The 19077-nt window shown below is 39.9% G+C and overlaps 1 protein-coding gene across 1 annotated transcript in view; it reads right to left on the minus strand.

The window, feature by feature from the left end:
• Positions 1-19077, minus strand: part of LOC126480862 (cytosolic Fe-S cluster assembly factor NUBP2 homolog) — a 79266-nt gene that overhangs the window by 33013 nt on the left and 27176 nt on the right. Inside the window, exon 3 of the mRNA XM_050104237.1 lies at positions 11990-12099. Within this exon, the coding sequence (XP_049960194.1) occupies positions 11990-12099 (110 nt within the window). The remainder of the gene's footprint in view (positions 1-11989; positions 12100-19077) is intronic.

Genomic DNA, 19077 nt, shown 5'->3' on the forward strand with positions numbered 1-19077 from the left:
ACCATTTCTTTTCCTGAGCGAGGGGAAAAACGACTGTCTATACGCCTCAACACGAGCCCTAATTTCTCATATCTTACCTTTGTGCCCTCATGTGAAAAATTATGTTGGCTGCAGTAGAAGTATTTTACAGTCAGCTTCAAATGCTGGTTCTCTACATTTTCTCAATAGTGCCCCTTGAAAAGAATGCTGCCATCGCTCCAGGGATTCCCATGTGAATTTCCGAAGCATTTCCACAACACTAGCATGTTGTTTGAATCTACCAGCCCACCTCTGAATTGCTTCAATGTCTTCCTTTAATCTGACCTGATGTGGATCCCAATCACTCATACAGTAATCAAAAATAGGTCACACTAGTGTCCCATATGCAGTCTCCTTTACAGATGAACCACACTTTCCCAAAATCCTCCCAATAAACGGAAGTCTACCATTTGCCTTCCCTACCACAGTCCACATATGCTTGTTTCATTTCATACAATTTTGCAATGTTTCGCACTAATATTTAAATGGTGTGACTGTGTCAAGCAGTACACTACTTACACTGTGTTTTAATGTTGTGGGTTTATTTTTCCTACTCATCCTTATTGACTTACATTTTTCTACTTTCAGATCTAGTTGCCATTCATCACACCAACTAGAAATTTTGTCTAAGTCATCATGTATCTTTCTACAGTCATTCAGCTTTGGCACCTTCTGGTACACCATAGGATCATCAATTAAAAAAAAAAAAAAAAAAAAAAAAAAAAAAAAAAAAAAAAAAAAAAAAAACGACAGATTGCTGCCTACTCTGTTCGCCAGATTATTTCTGTATACAGAAAATAACAGTGGTCCTATCACACTTCCCTGGAGCATTCCCAACAATACTTGTTTCTAATGAACACTCACCATTGAGACAACGTACTGGGTTCTATTACGTAAGAAGTATTTGAGCCACTCGCATATCTGGGAACCTATTCCATATGCTTGTACCTTCATTAACAGTCTGCAATGGGTCACTGTGCAAATCTTTCTGGAAATCTTGAAACACAGAATCTGCCTGTTGCCTTTCATCTGCAGTCTGCAGTATATCACGTGAGAAAAGATAAAGCTGAGTTTCACATGAGTGATGCTTTCTAAAATCATGCTGATTCATGGACAGAAGCTTTTTGGTCTCAAGGAAATTTAATATATTTGAACTCAGAATACGTTCAAGAATTTTGTAGCAAACCGGTGTTAAGGACATGGATCTGTAATTCTGGGGGACTGTTCTTTCACCCTTCTTATATACAGCGGTCACCTGCACTTTTTTACAGCCACTTGGGACATCGTGCTGGGTGAGAGATTCACAATAAATGCAAGCAAAGAAAAGGGCCAATGCTGTAGAGCACTCTTTGTAAAAACAAATTTGGAATCCATCAGGACATGGCAACTTCTATTCGACAAGTCCTGTAATTCTTTTTTGTTTTCACTAAAGATCGCAATGTTAGTACTGATACTGTTTCACACTGATTTTAATCCCACTCTACATTCTTTCTTTTATTTCTATCACGGCTTCTTCAATGCATAGACTGAACAGAAGGGGTGAAAAATAACACCCCTGATTACACCTCTTTTAATCCAAGTACTTCATTCTTGGTCATCCAGCAATCTGTAGCCATGGATAATGAAGTCCAGCATCCAGTACTGGTGTCAGCACAGCACCCAACATGTGTGGTTAGTCCAGAAGTCTACCATCATGGCTCTGGTCCAGGGAAGAAGCTACTCTAAAACTCCAGAATCACATGCGTGGGACAGCCTACCATACCATGAACTGTTTCCCTTGTGGGTTTAAAGCAGAGGTTCCCAACAAAATTTTCCCGAGGACTCCCTCATCGAGCATGATTGGTACCTTGTCATATCACAGTATCAAGTACCTAAAAAAGCCAAATTAAGAGTGTTTTTATACTTTTTCTATTTTTGGTACTTAGAAAAAACATTGACATATTCATTATTGAAAAAATATTGAGCATCCAAAACAAAAAATCTGTTATCATATGAAATATATTTAACATATTTTTTATTCTAATATCATCTTGCGTAGCCCTCTGGCATAGCTCGCGGACCCCCAGGGGTCCGCAGACCACCTGTTGGGAACCACTGGTTTAAGGTTTTATGTAGCATCTGGCTCGCTCCTTGTAGCTGAAGCTGACTCCGAACACTTCATGAGATCTGTCACCTGACGTAATGTCTGATGTATTTACCCCCCCCCCCTCTTCTTCTTCTTTTTAAAAAAGAATCTGGTTACCATAGTTGATTCTCTAGAAGTAGAGGTCCTGCTAAGTAGTGCCTCTGAAATCCCATGTGAAGCTGAGGAAAGGCTTGACTTCTTTGTGTGCTGCAGCTGTTATTGGGAGAATAGAAGATAACTTCTACTCATAAAAAGCACATACAGTACTTTCCTTTTACAAACATATATTTTTGGGTGTACAAACCATTAAAGAGACTTGTGAATTAGAGTAGAACAAAAGTTTTTGTACTATGCATGCCTTTAAGGCTCAACATGGCATTCCAGATTACAATATATTGCATTTGTCACAAAAGCATCTTGTCTTTTTTAACTCTTGCAGAGTGTGGTTGCTCTTTGATGGTCAAGTCAGGATACTAAAATGTAAAAGGTCCCAGCCACAGCAAGTGAAGCCATTTGTTTGTCGTTGTACCTTGCCGTTTTCTCATATTCCATACCTGATGTTGACTGTCTGCACATACGAAAACAAACACCCGTGCACAGTATATATTCTGTGACTTACTCCCTATTTGATATTGTTCTGTCACGATCATCTTTCCTTGTACTGCACACAGAGTGTGAAATGTTGTTTGTCTAAATGGCATATAACACCTCAAATGGTGGGCCAGTTTCAGCATCCAGCACATTACCACAGCATCTGAAATTGTGGTCCACATAATAGGACAATGTGGGCAGTGGTCTGGGAGGGACTGAGCACCCCCCAAAGTGGACTGCGAATCAAACACCCACATTGCAGTCACTGTCATCTCCAGGTTGGGCTACTGATGATGCACGTCTACCTCACCAGTGGGTGGCAACCTGCTGCAACCTGATGTCACTGACTTCCACTCTGAGCTGATGCAGCATCCTCGGCAGCCTTGACTCTGCTGTTCCATTCAATGGATTCCTCTCTAGATTACGGAGCCACCAATCATTGCAAAAGACACAAAAATGACTTGTATTCTGAGTAATAAATAGAATAATTTTGAATATTGTTTTATTGTCCCTTGGTTTACACCCTGACAAAACAACTGGTGTTTCCAGCCCAGCAGTGGGCAACCCCTACAGTAGCAATTTCTTGAAACTGCTGCATGTGCATGAAACAACACTGTGTGTACATGAAACTAGAAAACTCTTATTTTAGTGAGATACAGACATTTCTGCTCATTTGTCAAAGGCTGATACCAGTCAAAGGCCTTGTAAGTTTATCAAAGGACAATGTGTTGAGTACCTGAAAAATCTATACAGCTTACAAGTGAGTCCTTAAGTAGCATTATATATATTTGAGATCGAACTGAGAAACTATCTGGTAAAACGCATTATTTAAATATTTCACTTGTGTTACTAACTAACATGTTCACTGATGTAAATGTACTGATATTAACATCAGTCTGGAGATGGTATATAAAAGCTTCTTTGGATTCCAATTGTGTCAATCTTCAGGATGACAGAGATATATTTTCAGATGAGATACATGCTTTTTTCTTCAATTTTCTGCAAATTATAAACCCACAAAAATTTTATTTCTGTATCACGAGAATTTTTCAGGTTATTACTGCAGAAGATAAGGAAATATTGTGGAGCTGCTTAATATTTGTTTGCAAATAAAAACATGAAAAGTACGTTGTATGACTTGCCTGCAAATGTTTTCCTTTCCTTCTTCTTCTCCTCCTCCTCTTCTTTTCTTTTTTTCTTGATCAACATTACTACACACTCTTCAGTCAATAGTTAATTATACTTGAAATGGTTGAAATGGTATACAAGTATGAACAATTTTCAAAAATATGAAGTTACCAGGTGCAGTAACAGGAATATTAACAATATCATTTACATGATGAACTTACACTGGCTTCAAAATTTGCAAATCTACTTTGCTCTATGAAGCTCTGCTAAAAGATAATGGATGAAATAACTGAAAGAGATGAAATAACTGAAAGACATGAAATCCATTTGACCACAGCATAATAGCCAGCAACATTTTACTAATTTTGTTTGAGGTGTGTCAGTCTCTAGTGTTTGCTTACCAAGTGACAAGATAGTATCAGAACTTCTTCACAAGTTTGAGCTCCACTCGTCTAACATACAGGGACAAGGAGAAAATTTTTTGGCTTGGAAGCGAAATACTGCGTTTTTGGGTTAAAAATGCACTTGAGCTCCTTATTACAATTTGTTCTACTTTTTTTAGTGAGTAGATTCTGTACCTGAAGTGTGATTACATAGCATTTAGCTTTTGTGACCTGTTTTGCATGTCCTAATCATGGCCAGAAGGAAAAAGGCATTTGTTCCTCTTCCCAATTTCTGATTCTCATATTTATGTAAAACAAAGGGAAAAAAGCCACTCACTCACAACTGACTGATGTGTGGTGCATAGAAACACACAACAGAAAAAAATATTTGCACTAGCTTTCCACTTCTTGCTCTTTCTGTAGCAGAAGTACACATACATACACACACAACCACACTGGTGCCCGAACACATACATCCGTGGCCATGGTAAGATTGACTGTTGATTACTGATAGCAGGTGCCTGGACAGATGAAAGTGGAGAGGGGATAGGGAAGGATGCACGAGATGGGGGGAGAGGGTAATGGGATAGTGCAGGGTAGGTCTTCTGACAGATGACCCAGTCGCTGCACAACAAGGCAGAAGGAATTCAGAGGGTAGAGCATATAAGAGACAGGGAGATGGGAGAAGGAGGGGGGGAAGGAAAGGTGGGAGAGGAGAAGAAGAATGTGAAGATGAAGAAGGAGACAGGGAGGGAAGAGAGAAAGAGGGAGAGGGATGGAAAAGAGGAAAACAGAGGGAGGGAGAGGGGGGAGGTGAAAAGGGGGGATGGGGGGTGAAAGAAAGAGAGTGAGTGAGAAAGAGAGAGAAAGAGAGAGAGAGAGAGAGAGACGAATGTCCACATAATTTAGTCAAATGGTAATTCCTACAGGGAAGTTTTGTAGGAGTTTTTCTGACAAGCTTCCTATGTGTTTTCAAGGGTGCTGAATCCAATTTTCAAAATTTAGGCCTGGAGGTGGGTCAAACATGGAAAAAAAAAAAAAAAAAAAAAAAAAAAAATTAGTCTGAACATCATTTCAGGTGCCACCACTAAAACCCAACTCCTCATCTTGCAGTATGCTGTGATGTTCATTCAAACGGCAAAATGAAAGCTTTCACCATTCCTACAACTAAAAGGTGTTCAAATAATTTATGCAAATGACAATCATTATGATTTAGTTTGCAGCTGGTAACAATACTAATAATTATCATAATGTTATATCATTAATAAATGAATTATTAAAAAAATTCAAAGAAGTTTCATCCTCTTCATGCTTTGTGCACTAATGCCTCTGTCTTTACTTGATTCATCTGCAAAATGAGAACATATGTAGGTACGTTACAGCTAAGTAAGATAAAAGGTGACTAATTTCAGTTCATACCAGGTGATAGGTAAAAAATTAGAGTTGAAACCAGTGTACAGTGTTTGTTACAATAACTTGGTCACGAGATTTCAAAATGCAAAATTATAACAAGAACAATCTGAAATATGGCTTACCTTCATGTGGTTTTTTGGGTGCTGTAGTCAACATTGTTGAAGACAACTTGAAATGATGTGGATGGATCGAATTCCAGTTCCTTTGGTATCATTGCAAACACCTCACAACATACTGATCCTTTGTCCTAAAGTAGACAGTACATGAAATAGTTTGTGAGAGCCAGTCACCTTATACACGAATGTGGAGAGGCCAATTTCCAATGGTGACAAGAAAGAGTTGAATCTCTCAACTGCCATTGTGCTGTGTGCTGTGACCATACTTTTGGTCTTTCATTTATTGAAGTTTTGTTGCTTCTCCTGCATCGCTAGTTGATTAATGAAATTTTGAACAGTATTAGGGAGGAGGATATCGATCTCTGCAAGGAACTGGTCTGGAGAGGGATATTTTGCTGTGTGATAAGAGTGCGATTGGTATCTTCACCATGTATACCTGCTGCTGTTTCAATACATACACACACTTCCTGTGGAAATAAACTTTTTGACTGATACACCTATCTGTAAGAATTGTCTCCTCAGTGCTTTTGAAACAAACAACAGTTGATATCGTCGCAGATGAGCCAGTCACTTTATTAATTCCATACTTCAACAGTTGAGTTTTCTCAATCTTGATGGTAGTAACCACAGATCTGCTCCGTTAACAGTTTAATGTAAAACTGACACTCCTCATTATTTTGACTGAGTTAGTTGAAAATTTGCTGCATAGCACTATCAATTTCTGTGGCATATGGACCTCCCACCCCCCACCCACCCTCAAAAAAAAAAAAAAAAAAAAAAAAACTTGCTTTGGATTCCCATGCAAGACCTTCATCTGTTAGATGTGATCATGGGCATCTGCTGCAACAACAACAGGGACTGTTGCATTTCAACATATTACTGAGTATCGTAAATCATTGCTTTGTCTCTCAGCAAGGTTCAGAGCAGCCTATCGCAGCCGCAGCTAATGCATACAATACATTAGGTTACAATGATTGGCTGGGAGCTTGTTTTGTTGAGCCAGAAATTGTGGTGTAATAGCCAACCCACACAAAAAATTGTTGATTTTGAAATCAAAATCTGGTTGAACAGATCGAGTATCTTTTCCGCTGCAACCAGCCACCGCCCTCTTAGCCTCCAAAACAATTATAAGGGGCGTTCAAAAAGAAATGAGCCAGAGGCACAACAACAGAAACCAGTCCTGTATATTAGAAGTATTGACCCTGGCTGTTGAGACACTTGTCCCACTGTGACACAAGGCAGTGAATGGCTGTCTCATAAAATTGCCGGGGCTGCAATGATAATCAGTTCTGCACTTACAGCTGGACTTTATCATCCAGATGAGTGCAGGAAAGGTTATGCTGCCATTCTTCTTTGACCCAGATTGCCCCCTTCTAATTCGCTTCCTGCAGCACGGGACAACAGTGAATCCCCAGTGTTACTCGCAAACCTTGACCACCCTTCACCACGCGATCAAATCAAAACAACCCGGCAATCTCACCAGTGGGGTCATTCTGCTTCATGAGAATACAAGGTCTCATACGGCCAACACAGTTGTGGCATTCCCGCAGAAATTCAAATGGGAGTTTCTCAGCTCCCTGCATGCAGTCTGGACCTCTCTCCCTCTGATTATGCCATTTTTGGTACCCTTAAAACGACTCTGAGGGGTAAATGATTCACCTCGGATTACAACGTCCAGCTGTACGTGAGGAACTGGTTAACATCGCAGCCCCAGGAATATTATGAGACAGCCATTCACCACCTTGTATCACAGTGGGACAAGTCTCTCAACAGCCAGGGTCAATACTTCTAACATACAGGTACTGGTTTCTGTAATTATGCCTCCGGCTCATTTCTTTTTGAATGCCCGTTATAGTTTTTCGTTAGTGTATTTTCTTTGACATGGTTCATGAACCTTAATGAAAATGTTGCTCTTCTAAGGGCAGCTATCATATTCTTCCCCTTCTTACTTGTTTCAAGAGCATTCTTCAAGCCCACTTTTGGTGTAAGTGATGACACTTTTCTCCGATCATACCGTACAACATCGCACAGAACATGTCCCACTTGAACTCATTATGTACGACATTTTATCCACTACTGACTGCAGATATGCTCTAAGCATCCATCCGAGGGTAAACTCAAACATCTGCCACTACAGGAGACCAACATATAGGACCAGCCTTCCCCCTGTCAGGAGGGGGAGGTGATTAGCATCTCACAAACTTCTTACACTTCCACCAAGACAAGTGTCAACCATCAACCACTCCAATAACATCATGATACTACTAGAGGATGGAATTCGACAATGGATGTGCAACAAACTACTTTAAGGGCATCAGGGGTACGTCCTGAGCTTAGAAATTGCACTAACAAACAATTCATGTACTATGGCTGGTCTGACAAAAAAATAGTCACTCAGCCGTATTTTGTAGGAATTTTAATTGTCTTTATTTTCATGAATAGTCAACTTTGCTGAAAATTGCGTCATTTCAGAGTTACAAGCGAAAAATCAAAGAAGTTCATTTCCTTTTTTTTTTTTTTTTCCATTTGTAACTTGTTTCAGGCTGAAATTTTGGTGGGGCTTCAAAAAATTGTGTTCAACACCCTCGAAGGCTTTTCAAAAAAAACTCCTACAAAACTTTCCGCTATTTGGCTTTTTTGAGCATCATTTGACTGGACTAATGGGGGTGGAAGGAGGAACAGTGGTGTGGTAAGGGGACAAGGCCATACATGATATGGACAAGGAAGAAGTGATGTGGACAGAAGAGAAGGGAAAGGGTAAGATGAGGCAGTGGAAAAGAGATTAGCGAAGGTTTAGGCCATCTGGCAGATCATGTTGAGCCCTAAAGGCATATCTAGTAAGAAAAGTTGTGTTCTACTCTAATTCACAAGTAACTCTAAAGATCTGTACACACACATTCAAGAAAATGTGTGTTTGTAAAAGGAAAGTAGTGGATGTGCTTTTCCATGATATGAGTATGTTATCTTCTTTTGTGCCAATAACAGCGGCAGAACATGAAGTCAAGCCTTTCCTCAACTATACATGGGATTTCAGAGGCACCTCTACTTCAAGAGAATCAACTATGGTTACCAGATTATTATTTAAAAAAAAAAGGGTAAAAGTAAATACATCTGACATTAGATCAGGTGACAGATCTCATGAAGGGTTCAGACTTAGATTCAACTACAAGGAGTGAGCCAGCAACAAGGGAAACAGTTCATGGTATGGTAGGCTGTCCCATGCATGTGATCCTGGAGTTTGAGAGTAGCTTCCTCCCTAGACCAGAGCCATGATTGTAGACCCCTGGACTAACCAAACATGTTAGCTGGTGTGCTGATACCAGTACTGGATGCTGGACTTCATTTTCCTCATAAGGCAGCAAGTGTAAGACCAACACTAGAGCAGTCTCACACAAAGACCAACACTAGAACAGTCTAACACACAACATGTCACCATACCACAACCAGAGAATCAAGTGTGAATGACATGAACACCATTCATCCTACTGATCGAGTGCTCTAGGCTAGTGGGTGTGGAGTACTTTATGAGGAGAGGCTCTACTCTACATCATTCATAATGACTGAATCAGTTCTGCTCTTCTTGAGTCATCAGAGGTCTTCAGTTCCGCTATGTTCACTTACTGAATTATTTACAGTGTATTTACTATTTAGTCAAACCCCAGCTAGGTGGTGTTGTGTACCACCTAATGTATCTTACACGATTTTATGAGGGCAGTTTGGTCCACACTCTTCTAATGATTTTCTGCTGAGCTCGCTCGCAGTTTCACTCAAGAGTGACGAGTTTGCTGTATTCCCAACAGAATGTTGGAGCTGAAGTGTTTACAGTTCCCAGCTGGCACTTGTTGATACTTCCACATGATTGAATAACAACATCTGCTCGCTCTTAGGAAATTTTACTCTCCCATTTCCTTAATATAAGGTCAAATGCAACCTGATCAATAGCGTAAGGTAATGGTAATGATTTTATTGACACAGTACACATATTCAAAAATAGTTGCCAAAACTGTTGGCACATTTATCCCACTGCCACACTAGCCAGTCGATTCAATCCCTGAAGAAGCTAGTAGGCTGCTGTCAGATCCAGGCCTGGACCCAGTCACACATTTTGTCATCCATTGTGAATCGATGTCTGCGAATAGCTTGTTTTAGAGGTCCAAACACATGAGAGTCACACAGTGAAAGGTCGGCACTATATGGTGGATGTTCCAGTGTTTTCCACCAAAACTGCAGCAATGTCGTCTCCACCGCATTGGGCTTGTGTGGGCAGGCATTATCACGCAGGAGGATAATGCCATTGGACAACATGCCTCGGTGTTTCGATTTGATGGCTTGTCTAAGGTTCTGTAAAGCGGCTTGATAACGCTGGCCATTGGTGGTAGTTCCCGTTCCGGGAAATTGACAAGCGCTGGTCCCTTGTAGTCAAAAAAGGAGGACATCATGACTTTACCAGAACTGGTGTGCACATTCTATGATTTCTTTGGAGGTGGTGAAGTCGCATATTTCCACTGCTTGCTCTGATGCTTGCTTTCTGGTTCAAAATGGTGACACCATGTTTCATCACCTGTGACAATAAGCAACAGAAAGCTACATTCCTTCTCATGATAACGTTGCAGATGACTGAAAGACAGCGCCATTTGAGTATAGCACTGTTCGACAGACAGTTGGTGGGGAACCCATTGCGCACGGATTTTTCGAAAGTTCAAGTGTTGATGCATTATGGTGTGGGCAGGGCCCACGCTAATACCCAATAACCAACGGATCTCATCCATGGTGATTCTGCAGTTGTCCAAGACTAAAGCATTCACTTCCGCAACCATTTCCAGTGTGATGACACGATGAGCCTGTCCAGGATGAGCATCGTCTTCCAGTGACTTGCGCCCCTCAAGGAATCATTTGCGCCATTCCACAACACTTGAACGACTCAGACTGTACTCACTATACATGGCCTTAATCCATCAATATATTTCACGGCCTCCAACTCCGTCCGCTGCCAAAAACTGAATCGCTGTTTGTTGTTCCTGCTTACTCACCTGCATGTTCGGTAGTGGACAATAATTTGTGTGACCACCGACCACTTTCTCTTTGGTGTGAAACCACACTGGCACTACGCAACATCAAAAGTTTACATGCATCAGTCTCTCCACCAATAGATGGCGCCACCACAGCCACAGTTACGTGGCGCCACTGTAGTGTCTCAAGAATTTCAGTGTAAATTCTAGAAACACTCAGCCTTCAACCGACTCGAACACCCAATATTTTAGGTACAAGTGTGGGAGAGTGAGAACGTTTCTACCGATCCACATGTTTCTATGTGAAGGTTGTAAGAGGGGCGAGTCACTGATGACGACAAGTGTTTGCCGCCAGCGCCACAGAAGATGTGAGGAGAACTCAATGAATAATTATGTCGTATTCTTTGATGTGTTAGTGTCTGTGATGATTGTAAAAACGACTACTGAACAGTTGAATATAGAGTGCTACACACATTCATGTATTGGACTTGCTTGAGACTAGAGACTTTTGAAGTGCTTCATGTTTTGGCTATGAACAAAGCAAGACACATGTATGCTATTTCAATATGAGTAAATGAGTCTAACATTTAAGGAATAAGTTAGCTTGCAGAAGTTATCATCTGTGAAAGTTGAAAATATATAGTGATTGAACTGAAAAGTATTATACGAGTACCAAAATTATTTCAAGAATAGAGAAGTATTTTAATAAATTCCCTTAACCAGCTATAGTCTTTGGAAAAGAAGCTTGTGGGAGATCAACATAGCTGATTACCCTTGTCGCCCGAGAAACATTAGAACATGTTACATTTAAAGCAACGGCAGATGCACTGACCAGGTTTATTTGAATGAACCTTATAATATGTCACATAATATTACCTAACTGACAGCCTTACAATTTAAAATTGTCACTTTTGTACTTACTAAAAAAGCAAAACTGTATGTCATGCACTGGAGTAATCAATGCGAAATGATTAAAACTGTGTGTTGAACTGGCTTTCTAACCAAGATTTATGCCTTTTGCAAACTAAGCTCTAGCAAACCTTACCCTGACACAAAAGGTTTCAGTTTGACATTATTTCTCTGCTCCTTTCGCAGTGAAAGGAGAATATTGTGTGAGATGTATTACTAAGTTGAGAAAGTGCTGGATGCAGTGAGTCACTGAAATCAACAGACAAGTAACAGCATCAGTGTGCCTGCATATCTCACCTGTTTTCTTTGGTCCTCTCCATACAATGCTATCATTGTCATTTTTTAAAAGGAATCCTATTGACATAACTGCCAGTTGCTTCTCTTTGTCGGCATACACAGGAACCCACCTGGAAAGTCAGACAAAATGATAATTTACTACAAAATAGTACATATTGAGATTTGGGAAGGGATAGAAATTAAATTCTTTTTTAACTCTGTGTTGGTCAGCAGCCCTACAGATGAATATCTACACAGAGATTCTTAAACTAATATAAAATGACTCAAGTTTCTGTTAAACTAATTTTGATTATAATTTAAAGTAGTACTAAAAAAAAACAATAATTCATAAATTTAAATTACTTCACTGTAATGTGGTTACATAAAACTTTGAATCTATTCTGCACACCAGAAACTTCTATTGGTTGGACCAGGGCAATATGATTCGTACAATTCACATTTAATCTAAAAAAGAATAAATGTCTGCTTTCACATTACAGTTAACTGCAAAAGTACATAAAACAGACCCCCCCCCATCCCCACTGTACAGCCCCCTTCCACCAAAAGCAATGTATATCTGACAGCTATCACAATAAGGGAAATACTGTGGTAATGACTCAAATGGCAAAGAACACAAGCATAACATAGGGCCATTCCATGTCAATTTAACCAGAAAAAAAGCATTTTTTTCACCTACCATCTAAGATTTAGATGAGATGTCCACTTACTTGTTTTTTCTATGGAGATAAGTAACCATTTCAAATTTTAACATTTTATCTCTGTGTGTTTTCATTTTATGCCTATTCAATGTTTGGAAACTTTATCATTTTAATGTTTCGATGATCCAAAATGACACTTGCCAACATTTTGAAAATATATTAACATTTTCTTATTTATCACCCAATCTGTATGAAATTTGAAACTTGTGTACTCTATAGTTTAAAGATTGGAAAAAGCGTCATACCTTTAGGCAATACTACCAATGCAAGAAAAATGTATACTTACATTTTTGTATTTTATATTAAAAAAAAAAAAAAAAAAAAAAAAATCGACAGTACACAGAATTCACCACAAAGGGAAAGTGATAATCCACAATAATTTTGTCCAAAATAATTCTCAAAGCATGGGTTACTTTCTTCTTTTTCTTGTGCCTTTGTACCACATCTGTGCAGAGTCAGCACGATTATTAACAGATTTGACATGGTTAATTTAAGGGGTGGCCAGATGTCCCCTCTGTTGCCAACCCGTTACCCGTCAGGACAAAATATGTGTGTCCCAACTGTTTGTGTGTAGCTTAATTCCTGTGAAAGTGTGTGAATGTCTGCTAAATGTTTCCGAATCCTGTAACTGAGACGGGATTTGTTACCACTCCACTATTCACCTATTTCAACGTGGGAGACAGCCTAAAAATCACATCCAGGCTGGGCGGCACACTGACCCTCATCCTTCGATCTGGAGTCAGCACATCCCCATCCCGGAAGCAGTGCTTTAAAATTTACAGGTGTCTGGGTGAGTAAAGCACGGGCTGCCACTTGGAAAATAAAATTGACAGGGTTTTTGGTCCCCCCCCCCCTCCTCTCTCTCTCTCTCTCTCTCTCTCTCTCTCTCTCTCTCTCTCTCTAACAGATAACTGATTTTAATTTTTGATTTAAAAAAACCCCTTGACATTTCAAAGGTCCTGAACAATATACATTCGACAGAAGTGGAATTTTATTACATTTACACAAGAAACAGTCTCAACCCACAGTACTGAAAGACGCGTAATCTAATTCCATTTCTTTAATCAATGCTACAAACAATAAACATAAATTATTATAGTTTTACTTTTTTCTGACTTGAGTACATACACTCATCTGAAAATTACTAAGTTCTTCCAGTTAATGTTTCGTGAGGTTCAGCAACAGCAAGTGCAGGTGGAATTGGAACAAGCAAACACCCTCCCATTTGAGCCAATGAAGTGACCTTGGAGGTCCTGAAGGCTGCATAAATTGTATGTTGATCCTTCTTGTATCCAAGTTTGCCAAACAAATAAAAAGCAACTTCTGTGTCCAGTAAGCCTTTAACATTCTACAAGGTCAGAATGTGTATGATTAACAGAAAGGAAATAAAACTTAACTTTGATGATTTGAATATTACAAATCTGAAACAAATCTGTTGTAAATAATATGTGATCTCCTAAGGGTCTTTGTTAATTTTCCTTTCATGTTTATCTTTTAACTATCCCTTCTTTGCCATTACACTCATTTTGTCCATGTCTAGCTACAGAGAATGACCAGTCAGTAATGATAATAATGTTGTTCATTTGTAGACTTAGGTTTAGAAAAGTAATTTTATTTTGTATTGGCCTGTGCAGTCATCACTATTCTAGTGGACTTTGACATTCGAATATATTGATCTCATGAATTTTACCACAGTTACATGAACTCTGTTGATCATACTAACAGCACATTTTATTTCATTAAATGTTACACGACTAGCGACCCACCCCAGCTTTGCATGGGTAGCACTAATTATCTACCAGCTGACAACTTATCTGGCACAGCAATCAGAGAACAACACTTTCCAGTACCTTAATGATTCAAGCAGCACAGGCCTTAAAGTTCTCAGGACACAAATGTTATTTGTTGCATATTTAAGTGACGTTTGGAGTGACAACTTGTGGCGATGATGACAGCTGTGAGCTATGATCACTTACCAGCTGGCCAACTGCAGCACCAATATGGCACAGTCCACCCAAGTGAAGCGGAGTTCGGCACGAGCTAGAGCCACTTGCCAGTCACCCAACTCCATCATCAGTTTGGCATGAGCTAAATCCTCTGTGTGAGCTTTTCTCAATGTAACATTACTACAAAGCACCCTCTGCCATGCAGCAGAGGTAAGATGTACCCTCTGCCACAAAACATTTGTACAGAGCACCCTCTCATGCAACATATGTACAGAGCACCCCCTGCCACACAACTAATGTACAGAGCACCCTCTGCCACTTAACATATGTACACAGCACCCATTGAAATGAAACACTAATACACAGAACTCTCTGTCATGCAACATTACTATGAAGCATCTTCTGCCACACAAGACCCATTGCGACATAACATTGGTAGCAACATGCTGTACCATAAAACACAGCTAAGAAGCACCCTCTGCCACACAAAGTTGCCCAACTGCAGTGTCACGTCATGAGAAGTACAGCGACTCCAAGGAGTCCAGCACAAGATGGCAATGGCATCCTTCTCACAACAGCAGGGGACTTTAGTTCATCACATTTCATCCAGTTTGCATGATAGATACAAGGGTGGTTTGAAAAGTTCTCAGAACAGAATACAAAAGAAGTACTTACATCACTGAAACTTTTTTTATTTTTCATTGTAGTGTCCTTGTAGATTAAGGCACTTGGTCCAATGATGTTCCAGTGCCTTGATCCCATCTCGGAAATGAATTTCCTCCAGGTCTGCAAAACAGTTGTTAACGCTGGCTATCAATTCTTTGTTTGAAGTGAATCTTCGTCCACTGAGAAAAATTTTCAATTTTGGGAAGAGATGGAAGTCCGACAAAGCCATATCAAGTGAATATGGTGGGTGCGGCAACAATTCATACCTTAGTTTGAGTAATTTTGCCACGGCGAGTGCACAGTGCAGGTGCACATTGTCTTAATGAAAGATGACTTTCTTCCTTGCTAAACCTGGCCTTTTTTCGCGTATCTTTTGTTGCAATTTGTCCAGGAGGTTAGCATAGTATTCTCCAGTAATTGTTTGCCAAGTAGGGAGACAATCTACAAACAGAATCTCCTTCACATCCCAGAACACTGATGCCATGACCTTCCCCGCTGAAGGAATTGTCTTTGCTTTCTTTGGTGGTGGAGAATCAGCATGTTTCCATTGCTTTGACTATTGTTTTGTCTCTGGGGTATAATAGGGCACCCAAGTTTCACCTGTGGTCACAAACCGGCACAAAAAATCTTGTTCGTTTCTCCTAAAACAGGCCAAACATTGTTCTGATATGTCCATTATAATGCGTTTTTGGTCCAGTGTCAAGGGTCGTGGTACCCATCTTGCAGATAATTTTTTTTCATTTCTAATTCTTCAGTCAAAATGTGACATACTCTTTCAGATGACATCTGGCAAGTGTGAGCAATTTCACGCACTATCAATTGGCGATCCTCCATGACCATTTTGTGCACTTTTGCAATGATTTCTGGAGTAGTGACACATCTTGGCCGACCACTGTGTGGATCATCATCTAAGCTCTCCTGACCAAATTTAAATTTATTTGTCCATTTGGCAACAGTTGAATATGAAGGAGCAGAGTCCTCCAGTGTATTCTGGAAATCGGCATGAATGCAGCAGCACATATCTGTGCTTACGCTGCTGGTCAGTGTCTGAGTAAACATCCCAATTTTTCTTTCTGAAACATTTTGCACATTTGGTTTCATGCTGCCTGATTGCCAAAGCAATTGGTATATGACTCCCACTTTGTGAACTGCCTTACAACATCTGCCACATGTACTTGCCCACTGCATGCAAGCAGTGTGTGGCTGTATCATTGACACTCAAAACACCTGCAGCATACTTGGTACATATGATCACACTACCAGATGTAAGAGCAGATAAGCAGTTGCTACTATGCAACTTAAGACAATAAATGGACATTATCACCCAAGTGAAAGACTTGCACCAGGCCAGTGAACCATACGCTATTTACAATTTGTACAGAAACCAGATAGCAGTTATAAGAGTCAAGGGGCGTGAAAGGGAAGCAGTGGTTGGGAAGGGAGTAAGACAGGGTTGTAGCCTCTCCCCGATGTTATTCAATCTGTATATTGAGCAAGCATTAAAGGAAACAAAAGAAAAATTCGGAGTAGGTATTAAAATCCATGGAGAATAAATAAAAACTTTGAGGTTCGCCGATGACATTGTAATTCCGTCAGAGACAGCAAAGGACTTGAAAGAGCAGTTGAATGGAATGGACAGTGTCTTGAGAGGAGTATATAAGATTAACATCAACAAAAGCAAAACGAGGATAATGGAATGTAGTAGAATTAAATCGGGTGATGCTGAGGGAATTAGATTACGAAATGAGACACTTAAAGTAGTAAAGGAGTTTTGCTATTTGGGGAGCAAAATAACTGATGATGGTCGAAGTAGAGAGGATATAAAATGTAGGCTGGCAATGGCAAGGAAAGCGTTTCTGAAGAAGAGAAATTTGTTAACATCCAGTATTGATTTAAGTGTCAGGAAGTCATTTCTGAAAGTATTTGTATGGAGTGTAGCCATGTATGGAAGTGAAACATGGACGATAAATAGTTTGGACAAGAAGAGAACAGAAGCTTTCGAAATGTGGTGCTACAGAAGAATGCTGAAGATTAGATGGGTAGATCACATAACTAATGAGGAGGTGTTGAATAGGATTGGGGAGAAGAGAAGTTTGTGGCACAACTTGACCAGAAGAAGGGATCGGTTGGTAGGACATGTTCTGAGGCATCAAGGGATCACCAATTTAGTATTGGAGGGCAGCGTGGAGGGTAAAAATCGTAGAGGGAGGACAAGAGATGAACACACTAAGCAGATTCAGAAGGATGTAGGTTGCAGTAGGTACTGGGAGATGAAGAACATTGCACAGGATAGAGTAGCATGGAGAGCTGCATCAAACCAGTCTCAGGACTGAAGACCACAACAACAACAACATGATGGGCATAGAGAAATTAAGTCCAAATTTTAAACTGATTGTAAATCACACTCATGTGCCAAGCACATGGATTAAGGATAGAAAAGACCCACTGTGGTTTAATAATAAAATTCGGATAATGTTAAGAATACAGGGATTATTGCACTCTCAGTTAAAAAACACACAAATGTCGACAGGCAGAAGTTAATAGAAATTCATGCCTCCGTAAGAAATCAATGCACAAAACATACAAGATCCACTGTAATACCTTAGTGAATGACTTTGCTGAGAATCTGAGAAAATTCTGGTCATATGTAAAATCAGTAAGTCTCTTGAAGTCTGGGGTGGCAATAGAAGACAGCAAAAGGAAAGCCGAAGTTTTAGATTTCACATTTAAGAAATCATTTGGGCAAAAGAATTGTACAAATACACCATCATTTGACTGTTGCACAGACTCCTGGATGGAGGACATAGAAATAGACATCCCTGGTATAGGGAAGCAAGAGAAAAAGTTGAAAACAAATAAGTCACCATGTCCAGATGGAATCCCAATTTGGTTTTACAGAGAGTACTCTGCATATTGACCCCTTATTTATCTTGCATTTACTGATGGTCTCTTGCCCAGCACAGCACAAAGTCCTAAGCGACTGGAAAAAACACAGGTGACTCCTACATATAAGAAAAGTAAAAGAATGGACCCACACAATTACAAATCAATATTCTTAACAACGGTTTGCTGCAGAATTCTTGAACAGATTCTGAGTCCTAATATAATATACTTCCTTGATACAGAAAAGTTTCTGTGTACAAATCAGCACGGATTTAGAAAGCATCACTCATGTGAAACTCTGCTTGTTCTTTTCCCACATGACATCCTATAAACCATGGATGGATGACAACAGGCAGATTCCACATTCCCAGATATCTTTTGACACAGTGTCCAACAGCAGACTGTTGACAAAAGTCCAGGCATACAGATTAGGTTCCCTGATATGTGAGGGTCTCAAAGACTTTTTAAGAAATAGAAACCAGTCTGTTGTCCTCAACAGTAAGTTTTCATCATGGACAAGGGTATTGTTTGGAGTGTCCCAGTGAAGTGTGATAGAACCACTATTATTATCTATATACGTAAATGGTCTGACAGACAGGGTTAGCAACAAAATTTATGGCTGTTTGCTAATGACACTGGGACTAGGACACTCATGACCAGCGACAGGTGGGTGGGGAGTAGGGAGGGGAGGGGGGGGGGCACGCTAGCTCTCACAGAAATGGAAAAATCTAGTATAGTCAGGTGTTTCCCTTTTAACAACATGTTATCTTTTTTATAGATCATGATTACCATGGCCTATTATTTTAGTATGAGAACAAAGTTTTCAAACAGTGCCAGAGTTGGGAGTTTTTTATGGTTACTTACAAGTCGCCATTCATCTTCCAAAATACTCCAC

This window comes from Schistocerca serialis, chromosome 5, assembly GCF_023864345.2.
Source record: "Schistocerca serialis cubense isolate TAMUIC-IGC-003099 chromosome 5, iqSchSeri2.2, whole genome shotgun sequence".
NCBI lineage: Eukaryota > Metazoa > Arthropoda > Insecta > Orthoptera > Acrididae > Schistocerca > Schistocerca serialis.